This window comes from Panthera onca, chromosome F1 (genome assembly GCF_046562875.1).
Source record: "Panthera onca isolate mPanOnc1 chromosome F1, mPanOnc1 haplotype 2, whole genome shotgun sequence".
Lineage (NCBI taxonomy): Eukaryota > Metazoa > Chordata > Mammalia > Carnivora > Felidae > Panthera > Panthera onca.
In genome coordinates, this window is record NC_138355.1 from 11,304,078 (window position 1) to 11,330,383 (window position 26,306).

A 26,306-nucleotide genomic window follows, 5' to 3' on the forward strand; every position below is an offset into this window, starting at 1 on the left:
CCCAGGACTCGCCGGCATCTCGCCCCGCCGTCAGTTAAGCACAGCGATAATCAATCATCCGCTGCCCTCGCACTGTCAGCGGAGTCAGCAGGCACGTGATGAAACGCGCCGGCTGCGCGGGACTCCATCCAGACCTGCATCCCTGCATCCCTGCATCCGCGCGCCCGCCCTGCCCTTCCGGCTGCCGCTCGCCGCTCTGCGCGGGCCCCCAGGCCGCCCGCGGCGCCCGCACCGGCGGCCGCGCGGGGTGTGCGCCCGCGGGGCCGGGGCGCGAGGGCGGGCGGCGGGGCGGCCCCGGGGCGCCCGCGCCTCCGGCCGCCCGGCCCACGTGACCGCCCCTCCTCCCGCCTCCCCAGTCGCGCGCACGGGCCGGCGCCTCGCCTGCGGCGCGCGCTCGGCTGGTCCCCGCGCCCGGGAGCAGAGGCGGCGGCGGGAGCGGGCCAGCCAGGCGGCGGGGAGGGGGGGGGAGCGGGCGCGAGCGGCGGGCTGCCGGGGCGGCCTGTGCACGGCGGCGGCGACGGCGGTGGCCTGAGCCGCGCGGTTCCGCATCCGCCGAGTGTGATGAGGCTGCCCTGCGTCGGGGCTCCGCTCGCCGCCAGCTGACAGCGCCGGCACCCAGCCCGCCCGCGAGGGCTGACGCCGCGGGGCCGTGACCTTGGCCGAGGAGGTAAATAGGGGAGGTGGGAGGGGAGGAGGCGGCGCCTCCCCGCGCGCCCCGCACCCACCCTCGCTCGGCGCCCCGCCGCGCGGCCGCCCCGGGAGCCCCGCGCCCCTGCCGGGCTGCGGGCGCCGCGCTCGCCCAGGTCCGCGGTGCTGAAACTGCTGCCATTTGTGGCGCCCGGAGAGCCAGGCGGCGGGAGCTGGGTCTCGCTGGTCTCCTCCGCTTGGGCTGGTTGCTCTGAGGCTCCTGCAGCCGGGCTGCCACGCGCGGGGACCCAGGTAATGGCCCGAGGGGTTGGCTCCCACCAGGTCCCGTGTTCGGGACGGATTCTGGTGCCTTTTCGCACAGACCGGGCACGGTTCCCTCCTGACTTCCGAAGTGCAGTGGAGAGGAGGGAGCGGGTGGCGGGCAGTGGCGGGCAGTGCCGGGCAGGTGCAAGTGGGCGAAGCTCCCCGGCTCCCAGAGGGAGACCCGGGGAATGAAGAGCGAGAACGGCACGCGGACTGGGCCTGTGTGATGCGCTGCCTGCGGGGAAACTAGCCGGATACCTGGGCGCGCGTGTGCCGCCGCAGGGTACTGCCTTTCCGCCCTTTTGGGAAAACATCATCAAGTCGCTATGCAAGTACTGGGGACCAGAGAACTCTCTGTAGCGCGTAAACGGTAGCCGTGGGTTTTTTAGGTGAGCCTCAAACACTTTTGAAAACGAGTATCCAGAAGATCAAGTCACTTAAAACCACAGCCCAATGTCTATTCTAACTGAAAGACTGTCATTTCTCACAAATCCCTGGGGGTACAGTAGGTGTATATTCAATTTTTAAAAATCTGTTTCTGTGCCGCTTCCTCCAGCCAGCCTCTCGGCAAGTGTGCCCGGTGTGGGAGCTGTGGATTAGGAAGACGATTCAAGTCAACCCCCTGAGCACCACCACTCACATCTCACTGAAGTCTCTCTAACCCTCTGCAGGGCAGACCGATCGTCCAGTGCCTGAGAGCTGACCAAGTGTGGGGTGACATGGCCCAGGGGAATAATTACGGGCAGACCAGCAACGGGGTGGCGGATGAATCACCCAACATGCTGGTGTACAGAAAGGTAAGGATTTCTTCACTTTCTTGAACAAAGGGAAACTTTTGTCTTCCTTGATTTTGTTTTCTCCCCGGAATATGTACTAACTTTGTGGCCTCAGACTTCCCAAATCACAAAGTACGCACACTGTACTTGAAGATGGTCTGAGATTCTCAAGTGTGTAGGGACGCAGTGAAGTGAATGAGGCTGGCCGTACTCCTCCCTCAGCTTCCCGGCCGACTTCACGCAGATTAACCTGCCATCAGCAGTACCCGCAAGTCTGGGCATCACATACTTTGTTACACCTGTGATTTTGTAGCATCCGTAGTAGTTTTCAGAAGCTTTTTCGTATACTCCCCTAAGCATTTGAGTTATAAGGGTGGTATAAAGGTATCGCATTTTAGAGATGAAAAGACCACTTTGCAGTTCAGCAACAAGAGTTAATGTGTCTGTGAATCTATGGTTGGTGTTAACAGTTTACTTGCGACTAAACTTTTCTTGGTTTTTTTTTTTTTTGTGTGTGTGTGTGTGTGTGTGTGTTTTGGTTTGTTTTTTGTCTTAGCCTAAATTATTTTTTACTTTGGGTTATTTTTATGGTTTTGTTTATGGGTATTTATGTTCCAGTGCCATATGAATCGTACATAAACGTTTATGGTTGTTTTTTTTTTCTTGCCACCAACTGATCTGATAGCTTTATACATTTTATTGCAGCTATCAGCAACAAACTTCTAGACACTGAGCCACCATAATAAAGATGCATTTGAATATTGTGTGTGCTTTAGAGTGGTTGCTTAGGTAACTTCATTCTGGTCATAATCAACAATAGTCCTAAAATTAAGGAAGCAATATTCTTTATTTAACTTCTGTGCCAATCGTTTCAATTGCATTTTATGCTGGGATTATTTTTCCTTAGCATATTATCTGTAGCGCTTATGGGGCAAGATTTCTTTGGTTAACATTAGCAATAACGAAAAGGAAGTCATACCTTGGAATCAAGAAAATTGTTAAAGGTTTTAATTAGCATGAGCCCATTGAGGAGTCCAGGATGAGTTTGTGTATGGTCTTTCATGAATAAAGCTGAAAAGCTGTCTGCTATTTTGACCTGTGATAAATCTAACCTCCTCTATGTGGGCCCAAATCACCGAGAGATGGTGACGAGTATGTGTTTGAGGCAATATTGGTATTGCTTTCATGTGAAGGTGAATGGACATCCTGATGCAATGTTAGTTGTTTTTCTCTTTAGCCATACAAACAGTATTGTATTGTGTACCTGTGAATGCAGTTTTTTGTGTCTGGGACAACACAGTATGATAGGAAATAGAAATTGGAGATTAGTTGCTTATTTTAGACCTAGAGCATCCCAACTGGATAATCAAGAACATAATCCACTTGAGCCTAAATTATTATGATTGTATTGCTACATCGATCGAAATAACTGGATATTTGCCCATTCTAAATAGAATTCGTTCTGAGAAGAGCTGTTTGGAGGGCAGTTATGTGTTTTTAAGTAAGTTACGATATTTTTATTGTTTGGTATGCTTTGAATATTAAAATATGCAAGAGATGAGAATCATAAGTTCTATCTTCTAGGCACGTGCATGTGGAAAGCTGGACTTTTGGATGTAAAATTACAGTAGTTAGCTACTCTTGTTTGGTCAAACACTATATTCTTTTTCTGGTTCCTTATAGAAGGTTAGGGTCACATTGATCAGACACCTAATGCTTATCTTGATTAGAAATAAACGTAATATGACATGAATCTGTGTGTCTCATTTAGTCAATTATTATGAGAATAAATAAAAATATGAGGCTAGGAGTTTTAGAAATAGTTATTAGATTATTTAGGGTACCTGAGCTTCCTAGTGCTAATTTTGAATTTGCTCTGTAAGTTGTTGTGTGACCACCAAATTGCTGCTAGGGCTACTGGTAAGTTAACAGACTATGTCTTCAGGGAAAGAGTATAATGCCTCATTCTTTTCAACACTATCATTTTGTTGGTTAAGCTTGGAAATGCTTGTATTACTTATTTTGCCCTCCTTTTATTACTGTGTTTAGTATTAATGACACAATTTATTTTTAGAAAATATTTCTCTGCTAAATCATTTTCACACAAAAAATAACTCAGTTCAGTAAATTGTGCTCATAATGCTTGATTATGGATTGCCTATCTATCCTTTTATTTATTCTCCAAGCACACATATTTTGTATTTGTGATATAAAGAATAATGTATAAATACCAGATAATTTATATAATAAGACACACATCAAAATGGCCCATGTCTGTTTGGAGACATACAACCTGACATCATGGTTTCATGTGACCGTTTTACCCCTGTTTCTTGCATCTTGTTTATATTTATATTTTCAGTAGAGGCTAGATTTTAATGTGAAGAACAGCAAAGTAATTGGAGAGACGTATAGGACTGGTATCTGTTACTAGGATGTTTCATCTCTACCTGCTTAAAGGAAGAAGCACTGGGTTACAAATGCGTAACAATCAAGAAGTCAATCACAGGTTTAGAAAAGAACTTGGGTACCATGGCACATTGCTCAGTAACAGTGGAGAGAGTGGATAAATTGCTGTTTTTATCCTCTCATGCCAGTTTTCCACTTTTGCTTCATTGTTGAAACATAGTTCTTGGAAATAGGTTTTGAGCTAGAAACATTCACCGGTGTTCTCACTGTTTCCCCTCCCCCGCAGGCCACCTCTTGTTTGCACCAGGATTGTGGTGATTCACACACACTAAAGACATGTATGTGCGTTTCCGTTTTATTGGGTAGGCTATGAATGACACGTAGTAACACATTCCTGTGAGAGAGGGGAACAGTGAATGGTTAGCAAAGTGGAATGCACAGACAAGAGCTGGGATGCATGCGTTTCTTGTGTTCGTCAGATGTGTCTCTCTCTTGTGATTACTCTCATCCACATTATAGGAGTTCCTCCAAATGATGGGAGAATTCTAAAGGTCTCTTTCCATGGAGAATTCCATAGTGACGTTATGGAAAAATATACAGTGTGTAGAAGGATGATGCTCCAGGCAGAGTGAGTGTTGCTGTGGTGCAGGCTATGGACAATCGTGGTGCTGCCTCACGGTCAGGGTTGGGACCTGCAGGTCGGCCTGGGATGTTTGTGAGCAGCTTTTTGGTTTCGTGTGAGGCATCTCAGGTGGAAGGATGGGGTAAAATATGTAAAGGGTATTAAGAGATACAAACTTCCAATTATAAATAAGTCACAGGGATGAAAACTACAGCATAGGGAATATGGTTAATATTGTAATAATGTTGTATCGTGACAGATGGTGACGACAGTAGGGTGGTGAGCAATGAGTAATGTATAGAGTAATGTATTAGGGTGTTGTACATCTGAAACTAATATAACCTTGCACTTCACTAAAAGAATTTTAAAAAGAAAGGGTCTTTGTAGGCTTCATTTGATGTCAAGTACATTTTAAACATCCATATGGACACAGTATACGCCTTACCAGTTTTTCAACTCATAACACTGTTTTTTCATAAGCAAGTGATTAAGTTAGAGTCATTATGCCATTTTATGTATTTGAGAACACTTTATTTGAAAGCTCGTAAGATATGAGTCTCGGCCACATTTAATTTTCGGGCTTTCTAGGCTCCATCCGGGCAGGCTGATGAGGCTCCGTGTAGACAGAGCCTGATGTGGGGTTTGAACTCACTAACTGTGAGATCGTGACCTGAGCCGAAGTCAGGTACTAGAACAAGGTTTTGGCTTTGGCTGATGAGGCCCAAACACTGCTCCCTTCTCGCTCTGTTCCACAGGGCAGAATCCTTGTTCTGGACGCAGCACTGGCTGTGGAGGACGGCCGAGCTAGAACCCAGGGTGCAGGGACACACATTCCAAATCCGGTGTCTGGCCAGCATGCTGCCCACTAGACAGGATACATCACGTTTTGTCCAGCAGCTGACATTCCCGCATTTGAAACACAAAATATCTAGGGCACCTTGGGGCCAGTATTTCAAATGGTCTGGAATGCCGGCCTCTCACCAGCAGAACTGCTCACAATGACCAATAATTTTGCTATTACTGCAGCAGCTATTTATGCTTCAATGGCCAGAAAAGAAAATCAAAATATTTTCCTCATTCACTACCTTGGTGGGATGAATGTGTTTTTGGATGGAGCAAACCTGTGCCCTCACCTTACCTCACCTGCCCTCTCCTCTGTCCTTTACCCTCACCTCACCTCGCCCGTCCTTTCCTCTGTTCTGTGTCCTCATCTCACCTCACCTCACCTCACCTCACCTCACCTCACCCGCCCTTTCCTCTGTCCTGTGCCCTCACCTCACCTGTCCTCTCCTCTGTCCTGTGTTCCTCTCCTCTCTTCATCTCCCATGTGCTCACTCTCCTTCCAGTTGCTTTTTCCTTTTAATTTCTTCTTTTAAAGACAGACCTAAATGTGAAGGTAAGTTTTCCCTGAGATGATGCTCAGTTTCATTGTAAAAGATAAAATGATGTCTTTTGGAGAAGAGAGCAGATTCCAGTCTGGTTTGGGTGCGTGTTACGCACATGCTCTTGAAAGGGTGCTTTTAAACTTGTGTGCCATGGGGTCCAATATGTTGCTGTGTATGTGGTGTGGCAAAAGGTTAGTCTTTAAGGACCGACTGCTCTGTTCTTGAAGAGCAAGAGGGGCCCACTGGCCCTTCCTACAGAAAGATGCAGTGGGAGATGTCAGCCCCATAGGACGATTGCCCATGCTGATTGGCTTGACCTAGACCTTGCCTTTGGAAGCTATTTGTGAAGTCTGTCTGTTTCATAAGCATACAGGTTCCCATAAGAAAGGGGAAGGACTTGCTTCTTCTTTGGGAGGAATTGAGCCACAGACAGTTACTAGTCTGTTAGTGGCGAGTTAGCTGACATTTTCTGTATTAACTCAGTGCATTTGTCTCTTTAGGATTGTCCAGTCTGGTTAACCTTGAGGGTGTCAATATTCCCCCCCCTCCTTGAACTCCATTATCGAAAATAATTTTTGACATTTTTTAAATGTTTATTTTTGAGAGAGAGAGAGCGAGAGTACAGGGGAGGGCAGAGAGAGAGGGAGACAGAGGATCTGAAGCAGGCTCCATGTAGACAGAGCCTGATGTGGGGTTTGAACTCACTAACTGTGAGATCGTGACCTGAGCCGAAGTCAGGTACTTAATGGACTGACCCAGGCGCCCCAATTGTTGACGTTTTTGAACCTTACTTGTCTTAGTCTTTCTGGGTTTAGGGTGCTGATGAAGTAAATTTATAAGTGATAAGAGAAAGGCCCATGAGAAAAAGAAGGAGTGCTTGCGAATAGGTAATCAGAAAAGGTCTGAGCCTTTACACCTTCAGATTTCTAAATTAGGGACGTCAATGGGAGGCAGGGACCAGGAGAAATGTCTTGCCATTGCTCAAAAATTCTGAAATGGACTGTCTTCTAGAATTAGATTACTTGAAAGCTCCTTTCTGGACTAAGGGATATTGTCTACTATAAATATGAATTTAATCTGTCTGAATCAAATGCAGACCTGTTTTCCCCTCAGTAACATAAATACTGACATGTGCCCTGAGATAGAATAGAACCGTCATCTATGATATTTTTTGCTGAGAAGTGGACATGTTATGAGTAATAATTCAATGATGGATTTTGGATAATCATTAACCTGAGTTCAGAGCCGGAAAGCCTTCCACGGTTGAGCTTTTCCCGCACCAGTTGTTGCTTGTCAGTGCTATTTGTGAGATTAAGATAAGGATTTGTGGCCTGAATTTTATTTCCTTTATTTCCCACCTCCAGCCTCCGTGAATCTAATTGATCAGGGGAGAGTGCAGATGTAGGAAAGAGAAGCTATCTAGGGATTTTATTGCCTTCTAATAGCCTTTGTGGTTCTACTGAGTGATGGAAAGCAGGGTATTTTTAGGTGGTATTGGTGATGGAATGCGATCACTGCAGAGAATACGGAAATGTTTTGGATTTGGATAGTTTAGTGATATATGAAATGTTAAGTCTCCTTGAAAACAGAATTGTGGAAAACAAGCTCTTGCTCCCCCCGTTCATAGCAGTGAAAAGGAGGCATTGGAAGGTCAGGGTGACAGGGACTTCTGTCTTACAAAATACCAATCTAATTATAAAATAATTGTAAATGATAAAGTGGGTACCCGGTTCCTTAGGGAAAACAAGGCCCACTTCTTTCTGCCATTTGCCCAAGGCAATATGAAAATTTAACTTACCCTCTTTTCCCTTTGTCTTGTGTCTAATTCAATTAACAAAGGTCTCAGGACATTGGAGCTCTAACAGACAGTCATGAACTTGGTTCCAGTTTCATTAAAATTGCCACCTGGTCCAGGCTGGGATATTTTGGCTGAGGAGCCCATTCAGAGAGAAGAAGTTGCTCTTCCGTTTACTGAAAAAATAGGAAAATGGCAGCTTTGTGACATTAGCTGGGTTCTTAAGAGTAAGGCTGGGAGCCTTCTTATTTGACATCCTTCATTGTGATTGGCAAGTAAACTTTTTCTTCAGGAGCCAGTGTGAAGTGGAAGAAACATGTGCCCTGCAGTTGGGTGGTCTTGTTTTATTTTAATCTTTTAATGTTTACTCATTTTTGAGAGAGAGAGAGACAGAGAGACAGAGACAGAGAGACAGACAGACAGACACACAGCACGAGCAGGGAAGGGGCAGAGGGATGGAGACACAGAATCTAAAGCAGGCTCCAGGCTCCAAGCTATCAGCACAGAGGCTGACACGGGGCTCGAACCCACAGACCGTGAGATCAGGACCTGAGCTGAAGATGGATGCTTAACCGACTGAGCCCCCCAGGTGTCCGGGTCGTCTTGGTTTTAAATCTCGGCTCTGCCACTGTTGATCTGTCTGGTTGTGGGTTAGCAACGGACTACTTTCACTTTGGTTTCCTTATCTGTAAAGTAATGAAAACCAAAAATGTTTCCTTCGTAGAGCTGTTTGATGGCAAAATGAGTTACTTAGGGATGTGTCTTGTATAGAACCTAACATATATTAGATCTTCAATAAGTGTCTGTAACAGTAATAGTAATTATTATTATTTTCCTATTCCTGTTTATTTAAGTAAAATTATGAAACACCTTGTATGTGCCATGGGGTCTACTATGTTGTTAAATTTTTTGAAGGGAAAAAAAGGTGAACATTTTCATGTCTTCCTGATAGCGAGGCAGATTCTGTGAGATACTTTGGTAATACCATTTTCATGACTCTCACAATGTCCTTTCTTATATTATTTATCCCTATGTAGCTAGCTTTTACTTTTTTTAAATTTACTAGCTTCTTTTTAATAAGCTCTTTGAAGTATTATCTTATATATCTTTGAAGTCTACACAGTTCCTTGGATATTATGTAAAGTAAATAAAGCTTTTGAATCCAGGAATTTTGGAAATGAAAGGGAACCTAGAATGGATCTACCTTTTCACTTTGCAGGTGACGAAATTTAGGATTAGAGAAGTTACGCAATTTGTCTGCGGTCACAAAGCTTGGATTCGAGTCTTTATTTTTCTTTCTGTGGCTCTCTCCGTCTTTTAAAATAACGGCAATAAGTCTTTGTGTTTGTAATTCAGTATCAGTAGGTAATCAGCATCCTGGTTACTCCATGGCATCCTTGGATGCCTAGTCACTCACAAGAGATAGGTTACTAGATTCCTTTTTCCCTTCTACTGCACTCTAACCTTTGGAGCCTCAGGAATGGTAAGATCGGGAACTTGGTCTGTCCTACTCTGAGAGTAGTTCTGTTCTTGATTTGATGCTGGCTGGAAGTCCTAGGCAGATGAAAACACAGAACATGATGCTCTGTGGCAGCACTGTCCAGTGGAACTTCTTACCATGGTGGAAATAATCTGTATGTGGATTGTTTAATATGGTGGCCACTACCCACACAGAGCAACTGAACACTTGAAACGTGGCTAGTGTTACCCAAGACCTGGATTTTAAATTATACTTAATTTTAAGTAATTTAAATTTAAATAGCTCCTGTGGCTAGTGACTATTGTATTTGACAGTGCTTAAGAAGTGAAGACCTTTGGGAAAACAGCATCAAACCCAAGGGAAGAGATAAAGAATATGCTATACCTAGTCTGACACTAGGCACACAGTGCTTGCAACAAAGTGGGGGCTCAACAAATGATTTTTTTAAAAGAACGAAATAGAAGTGAAGTTTTGAAGGAAGACCCTGGACTGATAAGGTGATGGTACATATTATGATAAATGATATCAAATGACTACTCTGTTTGCTTGTTTGTTTGTTTGTTTGTTTGTTTATTTATTTATTTATTTTCTCATCCTGTGGAAACTTTCAGCATCTGGAGAGGGTGGCTCTCCTAAGGTGAGATGATAGTGGTTGTGGGACCAGAGCCTGTCGACACCATCCAGGAAGGGCACTTGTAGGTACTCAGATGACTTGATGTCAAAGGCACTTCAGCTAATCTCCCATCTTGTGCCATCACAGGGATGCATTGTAGCCTTTCCAGTTCCTAACAGGACTGAGAAAAAACCAGAGGCTTTCAGGTAAAAGGGATTTACGGTGGTTGGAATCCTTGTTGAGAATTTAAAGTTGGGGTATAAGGAATCCATTTTTTTAAAGCTCACTTCTCTTTCTTATCTCAGAAAGTTGAAAGGATGGTGGAAAAGCCTGTGGGAAGTGCCAGTGATAGAGGGGCAGGGTCTCCCCATCCGAAGGGCTATGTTGTGGATTCTGGTACCACCCTTCACGAGCCGTGTGAGCTTGGGCACATTTCTCACCTTCTCTGAATTTCATTTCCCTCATAAAATTAACAGAGACGGCTTCACAGAACCTTTGAGAAGATGAGATGAAATATAAGTGGAAATTCTTGACTGAGAGTGATTGACAAATAATACTTGTAGCCTTTTTTGGGGAGGGGATTGCGGAAATTACCGAGACTCCTTGAAAGAATAAACTTTACAGTAGGCTTCCTGATAAGTCTTTTCCAGCTTGCCAAGTGTCCCATGGCTGTAGGTCATTTAGAAGCTCAGTTGACATGATTTCCTCTGTTTGGTCGTTGCTGCAAGATGTCAAAAACAGTTTAAATCTGCATAACCTTCTTTGGCCACAAAGCTTTTGAATGTCAAGCAAACTGGTTCCAGTAGATACTTTTTCTCTTGTATAAAAATCTAGGGAGATTTTCACTCCTATTTAAGATGATATATCCCAAACATTTTGAAGAAAACTAAGCACCACATAGAAAGAACACATTGTTACCAACATTTTTCTCACTGAACTTTGCTAGGTGCATTTCCTCTGGAAGTTAATGCCATTTGTCACTTGCTCTGTCTTCTACTTAGTATTTTGTTTTGACTTTTGATTTGTCACTAATTAGAATAGTTGCCATTTATTGAGTGTTTACCCTGCTTCTTTACATATATTACCCATTTTCCTTAAAATAATGTTGCATATTGGTTATTAGTATCCTGTTTTTCTGGTACAACAGCTGAAACTGACCCCTGCAGACCGAGTGACTGCCCAGGATTGCTCAGGGATTAGAAGCAGAGCCAAGGTAGAGACATCTTTCATTGCTGTGTTCCCAGCACTTAGAAAAATGGCACGTAGTAGGTGTCCCAAATATTGATTGCATAAATGCACAAATGAGTGAAGGAACGAATGAATGAATGAATGCTTGCTCCAAAGACCCTACTCTCCTCCTCACCGTGTTGCTTCCAATTAAATTAGTGAACACTCATGACACTCAGAATTCAGTTCCTTTCACTACACATACATTGAGCCTTGGCTATGTTTAAGCACCATGGTAGCACCAGGGATGGACTTGTAGACAAGGCAGACAGCATCTGAGTCCTGACTGAGCTTATTTCAAGGGGGCAAAGACAGATGTCAAGCAACTCATCATAGGATGATTATTAACACAAAAGGGGAAGAAATGGGCGATATGAAAGTTTACTTGTTTTGGGTCATCTTGTTTTCTAAAATAAATTTTATGTTGATCTGTATCTTCTTGTTGCAGTTCTGTGCCCAAGGTCTTACAACCTCTGATGCTAAATTGAGTGAAGCTAATGTTTAAAATCCTCAGGGCTTTACTGAGACAACTGAGGCAAAGGTGTTGGTCTTACCCCTTAGAAAACGAAATGTCTCCCTCCATAGGTTCTCAATCAGACATCATCAGTTCTGGCCACTCAGGATCGATGAGGCCGTCCTTAGCTACCAAGAAAGGGAAAGAGACTCTTGTCATTAGAGAAAGGTGCTTGTTAAATTGAAGGCTTTGCAGTCAGACTCCTAGGTTAAAGCTGACATAATACCTGTGAACTTGAATCACATTACTTTGCTTTTTTGAGTCGCAGTTTCCTCATCTGTAAAACGGGGATAATAATAGGTTATTGTGAGGATTACAAAAATAGTACATGTAAAGTCTAGATAAGTAGGAAACATTCAATATATTTTAACTATTACTTACAAAAGCCCAAAGAATAGGAACTGGGTTTCTCTATCAAAGCAAGTGGTAATGTCTAAGGAGCACTTCCCTTTGAAAATGTTCTTTCTTACACATATTGTAGAATTTGCTGCTCTTTAGTGGCTCTTGATAATTTTGTTTAAAACTGTTTCATATAGTAAGTGTACAATAAAAAGTGACTAAAACTGTTCAGTTATGGCACAATTGAAACAAATACAGCTGTAAAAAAATGATATAAAGGACCTTCATGTGTCCATAGCATTGCGTCAGTAGTTATTAACGATAGGTGAATCTTGTTTCGCTTGTACTTCCCCACTTATGCTATCCCCCAGTTGATTATTTTGAGGCAAACCTGAGAAAAAATATCTTTTAAGATCTAAATTCCTTCATATATGTGTAGACTGCTAGATTACTTTTAAGGAAAAGTAAATGAAATGATAATTATTTTTTTATCATCTTGAGTCCTTAGTATAATGGTACATCCTACTTAATGAGATTTTTATTTTTTAAATATTTGCTCAAATTGGGGTGCCTGGGTGGCTCGGTTGAGCATCCAACTCTTTGTTCCAGCTCAGGTCATGATCTCATGGTTTGTGAGTTCAAGCCCTGCCTCAGGCTCTGTACTGACAGTGTTGAACCTGCTTGGGATTCTCTCTTTCTCTGCCCCTCCCTCTCTTGTGTCTCTCTGTCTCTCTCAAAATAAATAAATAAACTTAATAAAATAAATCTTTGCTCAAGTGGGTCTATCATTTTTTCTTTAAAAATTTTTAATTGTGATAATATGTACATAACATAAAATTGATCATTTTAACCATTTTTAAGTGTACAGGTCAGAGGCACTAAGTATATTTACATTGTTGTACAACCATCACCACTGTCCATCTCCAGAACTCCTTCATCTTGCAAAACTGAAACTTGTACCCATTAAACACCAGTTCCCTGTTCTTCTCTCCCAGTCCTGACAACCACCTTGCTACTTTATAAATGTAATTGCTGATATAAATGGAATCATAGTGTATTTGTCCCTTTGTGACTGTCTTATTTCACTAAGTATAATGTCCTGAGGGTTCATCCATGTTGTGGTATGTGCCAGAAATTTCTAAGGCTGAATAATACTCCATTGTATGGATATGTATCATGTTTTGTTTATCCATCATCTATGGATGAGCACCTGGGTTCCTTCCACCTTTGGCTGTTATTCACAGAATAATGCTGGAATAAACATGAGTGTACAAATATCTATTTGAGTCCCTGCTTTCAAGTCCTAGAATTGGAATTGCTGGATCATATGGTAATTGTGTTTTTAATTCTTTTGAGGAACCACCATACCATTTTCCATAGTGGCTGAACCATTTTACATTCCCCGCAGCAGTACACAACGGATACAAGTTCTCTGTATCCTTACCAACACTTGTTCTCTTTGATAATAGTCATCCTAACGGGTATGAGGTAGTATCTTATTGTGGTTTTTATTTGCATTTCCATAATGATTGAGCATCTTTTCATGTACTTGTTGGGCATTTTCATGTCTTCTTTGGAGAATCTGTGAGCTTTCAAATACAGATTAGACTGTCCTCAGGAATGGTTTTGACCTATGAACCGTATGACCATGTAGATTTCTGTCTAACCAAAATTCTGTTATTTTTGTTTGAACTTCTGAGCTAGCTTTTTGGAAAATTTTTAATTTGTTTTTGAGTGGGAGACAGAGAGAGAATGTGAGAGGGGGAGAGCAGAGAGAGAGAGGGAGACACAGAATTGGAAGCAGGCTCCAGGCTCTGAGCTGTCAGCACAGAGCCCAATGTGGGACTTGAACTCACGAGCCGTGAGCTCATGACCTGAGCCAAAGTCAGATTCTGAGCTAGCTTTTTTTATTAAAAAAGGACTTTAAAGTCCTTTGTTCTGTCATTAATTTCCAGGTTTTTAGTTAAGAGTGTAACCTCCATATTTGACTCTTTTGGGTGATGGTAGTGATGAAGCTTAATGAATAAAAAAACTTAAATAATAGCACATTTAAAAATAAATTCAGTTTTATTTGTTTTGGATCTGTGAAATAATTGCCTTTGGGGGTATTACGATGGGGCAAGAAGTCTCACATCTCTTAGAGAATCTTGTAAATGCTTTAAAGAATATCACAGACCCTCTCAAAATCATAACATTCGTTGTCTTTCTTTGGCTTTTATATAGTCTCCCCACACTTTTATTCCCAATGCATTTAAGTTTGGATAATAATAGTGAATACAGCACTTAGGAATTTTAGCATTTAGAGCACTTCAGCTCTATCCTGAAGACAGATGTATTCATGATTATAACCAGAAAAGATAATTTCAAATTAATCTCTCCTTCCATCTTAAATCTTGGCCTTATGCAGTTATTTATTTATTTATCTTAGAACACTTAATTTGAAGATGCCTTAGTATTAAGTCTCAGTACAGGTCATTTGGGCTGGGCGTTTTAGTGGCTTGAAGCTAAAGCAGTTTATCTGTAGGAGGTGAGTTCTGACTCTTCCTGATAACTAGCATTATATTACATATGGCCTTAAATACTAAAAATACTGTAAAAACTCAGTGATATTCTTACTCTGAGCTGATTAGAAGCTAATCAACTTATCTGTACATATTGATCTGTTTGATTCAAAGCTCATTGTCGCTGTATAAAACTGTGGTAAACCTCTCTGTCCTGGACATTTCTGGAGTAATAGCTCTCTGCATTTACATGGAGGCACATGGCCACTGGAGTGAAGGTCACATTTCCTAGGCTTCCAAGACCTGGTGGGCATGGGATGCTTTCTGTGATGCTTTCTGGCCAGTGAAATGTTTGTGTAGTATCTGGGACGTGTCCTTTAAAAAAAGGATATATCTTTCTTTCTTCCTTTTCTCATTCTTGTTGGCTGGAATCAGGTCATCCTGGTGTGAAGTGGAAGGTGAGAGACCTGGATGGCAGAACAACAAAAGGGAGTGAACCTGGGTCCCTGACCACTGACCTGGCTTGCCTACGTAAACTTTCATGTTAAAGGAAAATTAACTTATGTCGTCTTCTATTTTTTTAAGATTTTGTTTTTTTAAAGCGCTCTTAGGTTTACAACAAAATGGAGAGGAAGGTAGAGAGATTTCCCATATACCTCCTGCCCCTCCATAGAGCCCCCCATTATCAACATTATTCACCAGAGTGGTATATTTTCGTATCAAGGATGATCCTATATGGACACATCATCATCATCATCATCATCATCATCATCATCATCATCAACCAAAGTCCACTGTTTACCATAGGATTCACTCTTGGTGTTACATATCCTGTGGGTTTGGACAAATATGTAATGACATGCATCTATCATAATATTGTAAACAGTTTTTCCACTGCCTGCCTTATCTTCCAGACATTGTAATTTGGGTATCTGTCACTTGCAGCAAACCCAAATTCAAACCAATTTGGAAACTGTATCCAATGCCTTTTATTTTGTATCTGTAAGATAGTAATAGGACTCAAGTTTTATTTGAAATACAAGTTTCTTGTTTAATTTTAAAAACAATCTATTTGCTATCTTGGAATAAATCTAGTTTCTTTTAAACAACTTAATTGAGAAATTTGGACTTTGGTTAATTATGCATATGGTTCAATTTAATTTAGCAGATACTTATTGAACAATTATTATGTTCAAGGTAATTTACTAGGAGTGTCAGGGGGTAAAAAATCAGTGATGACAATTGTATGTTCTTTACCCGAGCACTTTGAAATGTCAAGATTGGAGAATCAAGAGATTCACAAGTACTTTCACTCACACACACACACACACACACACACACACACACACCCTCATAAAGTTGACAGTACGGTTATACGGTTTTTAAAAATTCTTGTTTTCCTGTAAGGAAACTGAGGTCTGGAAAGCTTATTTGCCCATGTGAAAAACAAATGCAAATGAAAACCATATTATTTATTTACTGCAAAGTACTTGTGCTAGGGGTAAGAGGAAAAACTTTAAAAAATATTTGAACTTATTTCTTTGCCCTAGTACTTGTTCACTCATACCACAGATCCTACAGCTGAAGGTGGTCTTCTCACAGTATCTTTGCTTACTTAGAAGTTTGGCTAATTTAAAAATGGAATCATTTTATATAATAAAAGCTGCTTAGGGGCGCCTGGGTGGCTCAGTCGGTTGAGCGTCCGACTTCAGCTCAGGTCACGATCTCGCGGTCCGTGAGTTCGAGCCCCGCGTCAGGCTCTGGGCTGATGGCTCAGAGCCTGGAGCCTGCTTCCGATTCTGTGTCTCCCTCTCTCTCTGCCCCTCCCCCATTCATGCTCTGTCTCTCTCTGTCTCAAAAATAAATAAACATTAAAAAAAAATTTTTTTTTAAAATAATAAAAGCTGCTTAAAGTGGTAGAACAAGGCCAATTCTGCGTAGATTCATTTGAACACTATATTTGGACCTTGTTTTATGTTTAGAAGCATTTTGTTGAGCATATTTATGAAAATCAGTAGGAACTGCCCACTTTGGTAGAATCTTTGGTAGAATTTGTACATTATTAACCATAGGCAAGAGGTGCTGAGTTGGATTTTAGCAAAGAGAGTTAAGTAAGTGCAGTGAGAACACTTTATTTGTACCATTTATTCCATCAATCCGCAGTGCCTCCATATTTCAAAAATATCCACACAACAAAGCAAAATATGGGCATTTCTGCTGTAGCACAATACATTCCTTAAAAAAAAACCCTCACGTTCTGAAAAATCACACACTAAAAATAACTGACATTTTAAAGGTAATAGAATTGGAATAAATCACTGAAAACATTTAATTTTAATTAAACATTAGCCAAAACAATAGTGATCTTATTAAAAATGATAGCTCAACTACAATAGCATCCTATTTTCCCCATAAACAAAGGGATAACACAGTAATACAAGACTTTATCTTTAAAAGGTAAAGAAGAAGGTGGCTTGATGGAGAAGCATGTAAGGAAGTATGGGGTCTGCCAGATTCCCAAAACAAGGATAGAGGGACATTAGCATCGGAATCTGCACGTAGAGGAGCAGTGACAGGCTTGGCACAAAACCGTCCTGGCACCTTCTCTGGTGTTTGTGTATTTGTTTTGTTCAAATATCTGGGAGGAATGTGCAGTAAACCCTTTTGAAACCTAGTGTGTAGCCAGGTTGAGCCAAGAGGAGGAACAAGCCACGTGGGTGGTGATGCATCCTTCCGTGGCTTGCTGCGCCCACCTGTGTATGTGTGCTTTGGGTTTGGCTGCTTTGTCATGGTAGCACAAAATGTATTATGCTGGAAAAATTGTGCATGAGCCGGTGGGGCTTCTGTGTTGGACTGACACATTTCCCTGATTTACCAATTGTGTGTGGGCTAATTCTTGTTATAGAAACACACTGTGTATAAAACACACTACACATCAAAGGACTGTTAACACACTGTTGAACTGGGGAGGACTGCCAAATCAGGTAAGACGCAAGATGAGTGTGTTTGAAAAAAGGGTGATACAAGGGAACGAGGTAGAAGAGGTGAACAATGTGGAAGAGGAAATTTGAAAAGGGTAAGTGAAGGGTGCCTGGGTGGCTCAGTGGGTTAAGTGTCTGAACTCTTGATTTCGGCTCAGATCATGATCTCATGGTTGTGGGATCGAGCCCCACATTGGGCTCCATGCTGGGTGTGGAGCCTGCTTGGGATTCTGTCTCTCTTCCTCTGTTCCTCCCCTGCTTTCTCTCTCTGTCTCTCTCTCTCTCTCTCTGTCTCTCTCTCTCTCAAAAAAAAAAAAAAAAAGAAAAAGAAAAAGAAAATGGGAGGTGAATGTCTTGAAAACCCATCATATGCCAACTTTGATTCTGTTTGATTTTCATAACAGTCCCATGGAGTGTATATTATTCCCCCATTCTTCATATGAGGAAATGAGGTCTAGAGAGGGTGAAGATTCTGCCTAAGGCCACCCAGAAGGAAAATGGTGGCGTCAGGATTTGAAGTCAGGTCTGTACCAGACGATTCCCTGTTGGATTGGAATATGAAACTTGAAGTGAGTGTATTGAAGGCAGGGAGCTACCCTTCTATGGCTTTGGGAACTTGAGGGATCTTGTAAGCTCTTGGAGCTTCTTTCCCATTACATACAGAGGTGCTAGGAACAGCCGCTTCAGAGGATTATTGTGCCAATGATATATGATAAGACACGTGGAGGTACTTTGAAAATGTTAAAAAAATAAAAAGGTTAGAGTGGGAGAGAGCCAAAGCATAAGAGGCTCTTAAAAACTGAGAACAAACAGGGTTGATGGGGGGTGGGAGGGAGGGGAGGGTGGGTGATGGGTATTGAGGAGGGCACCTTTTGGGATGAGCACTGGGTGTTGTATAGAAACCAATTTGACAATAAATTTCACATATTGAAAAAAAATGTTGAAACATTATGCAGCAATAAGGCATTTTATTTTCCCCCCATGAAACTTTCAGCTCTTTATATTAAAAATAGTTATAAATATCAGTGGTTTTTCAGATTGTAGGCTTAATAGTTTTTATAGTTGCAAGTAGAAAAGGGGAAGGAGAAGAGTTTCTGGGAAGAGGCAAAGCTGATTGGTTACAAAGCAAAATCCATCTGGGGCACCTGGGTGGCTCAGTCGGTTGAGCGTCCGACTTCGGCTCAGGTCATGATCTCGCGGTCCGTGAGTTCGAGACCCGCGTCGGGCTCTGTGCTGACAGCTCAGAGCCTGGAGCCTGTTTCGGATTCTGTGTCTCCCTCTTTCTCTGACCCTCCCCTGTTCATGCTCTCTCTCTCTGTGTCTCAAAAATAAATAAAAATGTTAAAAAAATTTAAAAAAAGATAAAAAAAAAACAAAGCAAAATCCATCTGTATATTAAGAAAGCTGAAGAAGGAACTATCGAAGGTAGCTGCAGACACTGTGGAGAATTAACCACGAAAAGGGACAGGTGGCATATCATTGAATGCTGTGTAGGGAGGTTGGCAGAAGCAGTTAGATTCTTACCGGGATCCCTGTACTTTATTTAGAGATCATTTTCCTCCTGGTGTTCCCACTTGCCTGTCTTTCTTCCATGTACAGACATGTATGATGGAATACTTGGCATGATTGAGAACGTGTGGCAGGAGCATGCTCTGGAGGTATCTTCTAGGTTATAGAGTCTGATGGCTGTGAAGGTGGGGCTCAGGAGGGTGTGGGGCTGAGCCAAGTCTTGCAATGCTCCATATTACAGACCGGGTAAAGTGTTGCCTTTCTTAGTTCTACCAGGACCTGTGGCTTGAATGCTAATCGGATGTGCCTTTAAAATGTCTCGGTTTTGGGGCACCTGGGTGGCTCAGTCTGTTAAGCGTCCAGCTCTTTCTGCTCGGTCGTGATCTCAGGGTTCATTGATTCGAGCCCTGCATCGGGCTCTGCATCTGACAGTGTGGAGCCTGCTTGGGATTCTCTTTTGCTCCCTCTCTCTGTACCTTCCCTGCTCACAAAATGATTCAGTTTCTCTGCTCCTTAGATAATTGCAGTAACACCAGGGCTGCCTAGAAAAAATGGTCTGGGATAAGGATATTGCTGCTAATACTGATCTAAAAAAATACTTCTTTACCCCTTTTCATTTACTTTATTTTCTGTATCTCTATGAGATGATAGATGGATGTCAACTAAAGTAATTGTGGTCATCATTTATGTAAGTAAGGTCATTGTACTATACAGTACCATACTATATCTTAAACATACACAGTGCTATATGTCAACTGTAGCTCAATAAAATGGGTAAAAAAGTTAAAATCAATAAAATACTCTTTTTTTTTTTAATTTGTTTTTTTAGTGCTTATTTATTTTTGAGAGACAGAGAGAGACAGCATGAGCGGGAGAGGTCAGAGAGAGAGAGAGAGAGGGAGACCCAGAATCTGAAGCAGGCTCCAGGCTCTGAGCTGTCAGCCCAGAGACCGACGCAGGGCCTGAACTCACAGACCGCGAGATCATGACCCGAGCTGAAGTCGGACGCTTAACCGACTGAGCCACCCAGGCGCCCCTAAAATACTCTTTATAAAAAAAAGTTGGATGCTAAAAAAAGTATAAAGAAGAAATAAAATCAATCAAAATTCCAACGCTTTAACGAAACAACTGTAAAATATTTGGTTAGTTCTTTTATGTGTGTGTGTGTGTGTGTGTGTGTAAATTGACGTAAATATATGTACAAATATAACTACAGTACTGGTGTCCTGGAGTCAGCTTAGACAAGTTTGCACATCTCTCCCCAACTCTGCATTTCATGATGGCATGTTGGCAGATTGAAATCAGCCACGGTAGGAGTATTTACATCATGGGAGTTAGCAAATGCTGTAAGTCAGGGCTTCTTCACCCTTCCCTTCCTTCCTAATTGTTGTTAAACATTTACCAGCACCTCACTGGGTGTATGTGTGTCTGTGTCCGCATGCATGCTTTTTTGTTTTTGTTTTTTAATCTTTTGAGCTCTTTAAGAATAAGATCTGCATCTGATTTTGCTTCCGTGTCCCTACAGACACTAATATATCGCTTGGCAGATTTAGTGGCTATTTAATTAGCATACGACAGAATGAGGATGGTATAAATGAAGGAAGGTTGAGAATGCTGGCTAAAAGTTTTACAACAAAGTCAATACATTTGTTGACTAACATTTTATTAGTAAGTAGTTGCATTAACGAAGACAAAAATGAAAGTGTTGCAGTTTGCTGTGTAACTTGTTGGCTTAATGGCGATGACATTTGCTCCACTTCCAGGAGCGCTAAGCGGCCAAGTAGCCCCCACAGAGTAGAAAGTACACTGGACTAATCTGAAGTCCCTGGTCTCTTCTTATCATTAGCTATTTTGCTGGGACAGTGGGTCTGGGTCCTAATTTCTTGGTTTGTGCAGCATGCATGTGGCTGTGCACATGGGAGGCGGGGGCGGGGGGTGTCAGGGGATAAAGATGACGTAAAGATGACTTCAGCGGCGAGTTTCCAAGATATGTGTCACGGCACCAGAATAACTTCCTACCCTTCCCCAATAACCTGAGAGATGTAACTCATCTCCTGAGGTTACAGCCCCCTGCCGTCCAGCCCTGCCCCTTACAAGTGGGCTCAGTCTTCAGTCTTTTGCTATGCTGTTTAATTTTATTTTGTTTAGCCCTACTTATGGGTGTGGGGATTGGAATAATCGATGTGCAGGAAATTAATTGCCCCATGGATATTATTTTTGATTGTTTGGAACATTAGACTGGCAGAACCCAGCACCCCGGCCTGCTGATTGTTAATGACAACTAATATGTCATAGTTTAATAATGCTTGTGGAAATATTGGCTTTCTTTTGTATCTGTGTACATTAAAGATTCTTTGGGTAACTCAACTGATGATTCTTGAAGTGATTTTATAACTGGAACCACTGGTGGGGCCCTTTGGCAAGGCATGACCTTTTTTGCTGCAATTTTCTCTTTTATAAAAATACAGAATGGTCATGGTGTTCAAAGGAAACAAAAATCCACAGACTTTCTTATGCTACTTAAAAAAACCTACAGTAAGGGGACACCTGGATGGCTCTGTTGGTTAAGAATCTGGCTCAGTTTCAGCTCAAGTCATGATCTCACTGTTCGTGGGTTTGAGCCCCACATTGGGCTCTGCGCTGACCATGTGGAGCCTGCTCGGTATTCTCTGTCTCCCTCTCTCTCTGCCCCTCCCCTGCTCGAGCTCTCTCTCTCTCTCTCTCAAAATAAATAAATAAACCTAAAAAAAATCTATAGTATGGAAGGAGAGTTTTGTCAGTTGAGTGGGTTCTACTGTTTGGGGGCAATAATGCTGACCCTGTTGCCCTATAATGTACAAAGGAGGGGATTTCCTGTCCTGACACGTGCACCAGTTCTGCGGCCATCAACATACGAGTGGTAGTAGTGTCATTGATATTAAAGCATTACATGGTCTAGAGTGGTCTGTATGACCCAGCTAACCTCATGACTGAGGAGGAATCCTGCTATTTCAACGGCTGCCCTTGTGATTAGTGGACACCTTAATTACTCTTTAAAGGGAAAAGATTTTTAACTCTTCAGTTAACCGCTATTTTCATAATATTAGTCTAGAAGCTGAGAATGCAGAAAAACTTTTATTTCCCTCATCTGATGTCTGCTTATTCGAGATAAACATTTGATCTCTGGTTTACCTTTTTTTTTGAAGGGATTAAACACTTTCCAGAAGTATATATATTGTGTATATATAATGTGTATCATTGACTTATTACACCAGATTTTTGAGCAAGTTCTTTTGTGATTATTGCTTTTGTTTTGTTTAAACATTGCAGAGCCAGGGGCGCCTGGGTGGCTCAGTCGGTTAAGCAGCCAGCTTTGGCTCAGGTCATGATCTCGCGGTCTGTGAGTTCAAACCCTGCATCGGGCTCTGTGCTGACAGCTCAGAGCCTGGAGCCTGTTTCAGATTCTGTGTCTCCCTCTCGCTGACCCTCCCCTGTTCATGCTGTCTCTCTCTGTCTCAAAAATAAAATAAAAACATTAAAAAAAAATTTTAAACATTGCAGAGCCAAACCATGTTCATGACATTATAACATTATAATTGCTATTTATGTAGAGGTTTCACAGAAACCTATTAAAATGGAAATATCAAGGACAACTTTTTGTAGAGATAAGAAAACTAGGATATAAAATAAAAAGAACATTTTTGTACTAATAAAGAAATATAAAACTCCAAATTTCCTTTTAAGTAACGTTATTAATAGATAATACCCATGCAGATAGTTTTGATATTCTTGCAAAAAATTAAGAAAATATAGAGTATTACTTTGTCATTGCTAAATTATTGAGAGTTAAAGAGTCAAGTTATGATTATTAGGCATAGTAAAAGATTGCCACAACCTAACGTCTAAGTACCTTTCTAACTTTACAGAGTGCTTTTACAGGTAACATTTCTTTTAAGCCCTCACCAGTACCTTGTGTGAGTTACTTTCCTTACTGTGTAGGGCAGATGAGAAACCCAGTTTCAGACTTAGTCAAGATTATAGATGTGGGGACATTAACCCATGTTTTCTAACTCACAAGGTAGTTCCCATTCTCCCTTTCCAAGGTTTTTCTTGTCCCCCAGCCCCTGGATGTCATTTTGAATACATCTGCTATAATGGACTCCAAGTGAGGATTGGAATGACCAAGATGAGACACAGCTAGTTATCACAATCAGCGGCAAATTTTCACCTGTGAAGACACAGACTTTCCGAAGTTACTCTCATTTTAGTTGCCTCATCTCCTCAACTGAGTGTTTTTTTTTTTTTTTAATCAAAACCAGGAGTTCAGCAGGCCCTGAGAGCCAGAGACACAAATGAGTCCTGTAGCAGATGCCTTTGAGGAGAGCCTGGGTCTGCCTCTTGTTGTTCCACTTTGGAGATTCTTTCTAAACTGTCACTCCTGAATTTCCTCCCTGTGAAAGATCCTTCAAAGCAAAATGAAACCTTGTGTTGGTTATCCTTTCCCTACAAGTGGGGAGTGAACTGAGGCAGACCGGAGGGCATAGTTCCAGATATCATCGCTCACCATTTTGGAATGAAACTCTCTCTCCCTGGCAGGAGGCCGTGAAAACAAAAGCTGGTGGGGAAGTAGACTATCTATTGCATGTAATATTGTCTGTAATGTCAGACACCCTACTAGATGGTCCAGAGGTTGAAACTGTAATTTTTTTCCTTAGTCTTGTTCATGTCAACTTGTGGGGAGGATTCAGAGGCTTTATTTTATTGGCATTCCATCTAAACTCTCCAAGGAAGGTGAAGCCTTCAGTAAATTTCTGTTTCTCATTTGCTCACAGATAAGCAAATAGGAGATCTACACCACAGTCACGTTTTGAAAACAGTTTGCACAATTATGTTTCCTCTAAAAGGAAAATGCTTCACTGTCTTAGACATTTCATAAGCAAAGTGTGAAGGGGCCATGCATGCTGTCTCACACATTCTTCCCTACCCAGTGCCCCTCTGGGCGACCTCCGTTAGTAGACAGGAGTCCACTTCCTCAGGAGGAAGCCATAGTTGGACACCACAAACCATTATAAATTAGCTCCTTACATGAACATAAAATGTATTTTTCTGGCACAGTTTCCCGTGGTTCTCATCTACATTTCTGGATTAACATGGGATACCTCAACCCTCTTTCACACAAGAGCACTTTGCCTATACAAAAACATCAGTCATGGCTTCCCAAGCTTTCTCTTTTCCATGATTAATGTTTCTGTTTCATTTAGCCCTGTCACACATGATGTGGTTTGCAGATCCATTTCTTGATTTGTTGGTCTCCCCTGAACAAGCTCTAACAGGCCGATGCCTCACTTCACTCCAGTCCTCTGCTTGCACTTTCCATTACTATGTCTCACATGATTACCTTTTAAAACTACCTGGTACTTTTTAGAATAAATGTTTAAAAGTCAGTCCCATAGACATGTCAGGACTGGAGTGGAGGCTGAAGGTGCGGCAGGTGGGAGGGAGATTCAGCATAAAAGTAACCCCAGAACAATTTTAGAAACTAGATTGCACTCTTAGTCCATTACAGTTTTAACCTTTCTGGGCCAACCAAATCCCCCTCTATCTGCTGAACTCTCCCAGCATTTTATTGATGCTTCTCTATGACACTGATCATTTTTCATCTCTGTATTACCACAAGTCTTTGTGTTGTGCGTGAATGAATGAATAATCACCTTCTGACTCCATAGCTTGGGGTATCTGAATATAAACTGTATCGCTCATTTTGCTTCTTGGTGAAACATTTCTGGTCACACTTCCAGCTGGCCAATAAAATTGCCCGTAAGTCATTCATTTACTGCTGTAAGTCATTGATTTACTGTGGATTAGGTGAGACTGGTAAATAAATGCAGAAATAAAATGGCAAGAATGATTGCTAGACCCTAAGTCTAGAACTTAGTCTCATAGTGTGCAAAAGTAATAACTAGTGGTAATAATAATGACACTAATAAGGATTTCAATAACAACATAATAGTTAAACTGTATTTTTTTTTTACTATGTGTGAGACATTGTGCTAAGCACTTTACATATGCTATATGTAAAATTCTTAAACTAGTTACATTTGAGAACTTAAGGAACATGCCAAGGCCAGGATGCCAATTGAAGAGCCAGGGTTCAAAACCATATTTTTTTCAAGGTCATTCTCTCAACTCTTATAATGCAGTAAATTCAGTAGATTGTCAGTAAAGTGTCATTAGCATTCTTTCACACTCAAAAGGAAACAAAGAGGTTCTGTAAACTTAGTGATGACTTTCAGTTCAATAAACAAAAGCACAATGAGTGAGTGACTGGCTGAATATAATACCTTCCTTCTTAGGTTAGAGTTTCTCATTTTTTATAGAGAGGATCTGAAGTTGGCAACAAAATAGAATGTATATTTCAAACATCTCTTTAGTTGTTTTTTGATATCTACTGGAGCAAACAGTTTGGAAAAACAGAAGGAGAAATCCACTAAAGAAGAACACATTTAATATAGGAATCATGGAAAGCCAGACTAAATAGAGATGAAATGATGCATCAGTGGAAACATTTGTTGCATGCAGAGAGAAATAAGGTTTAATTTTTCTTTATATTGTGGAAGACTATGCTTCGAGATTCTAGGGTGAAATACAGTTTCATAAGAAAATTCATCCACTAGCTTGACTAGTAGAGGGTACAGTGGAAATGTCTGCCACCTGTTTTCTGGATATTATAATTCTCTTTTACATGAATGTTTTCAACAGCTTTTGTTTGATTACCCCCCTTGCCATTTATTTCATATTGATCTTGCAATCATAGAAAGACTTTAGTTAATGTTTTAGGGAAGCTGCTGTGTAGCTAGACCCTCTTTGAATACTACTTTGGTGATTTGATTATTTAAACCCAAACTCGGGCTTTATGTTGAAATCTGTTCAATTACATTTCATTAAATTCCATTCAGCTTTCTATAATGTTGGGTTTTTTTAAGCTGCCAGATTATAAGGTACATTTTCTTTCACGCTCAGATCTATGACATGCGCCACTTGAAGCCAGTCACATCAGAGGACCCAGCCATGAGGCCTCACTTCAGTTAGAAATTTGCCATCAAGTTTTCATTGACTTATTAACCAGTGTTTTCTGGCGTACAACTGTAAAATCTAATTATAAAACATCATGTATCTTTTCTATCTACAGCCCATCTTCAACTTTGTCAAATGTCTTAGAAGATTT

The 26,306-nt window shown here is 41.6% G+C and overlaps 1 protein-coding gene across 6 annotated transcripts in view; it reads left to right on the top strand.

Annotated features, from left to right (window-relative positions):
* The first annotated feature begins 509 nt into the window (after positions 1-509).
* RGS7 (regulator of G protein signaling 7) overlaps positions 510-26,306 on the top strand; it is a 529,525-nt gene continuing 503,728 nt past the window's right edge. For 3 of the 6 annotated variants that reach the window (XM_060643375.3, XM_060643377.3, XM_060643378.3), the window contains exons 1-2: positions 510-667; positions 1,623-1,748. In XM_060643375.3, coding sequence (XP_060499358.1) covers positions 1,671-1,748 — 78 coding nt within the window. In that variant the 5' untranslated portion in view covers positions 510-667; positions 1,623-1,670. Of the gene's footprint in view, positions 668-1,622; positions 1,749-26,306 lie in introns of those variants that run through there. The other 3 variants (XM_060643379.2, XM_060643381.2, XM_060643380.2) reach the window with 3 other exon arrangements.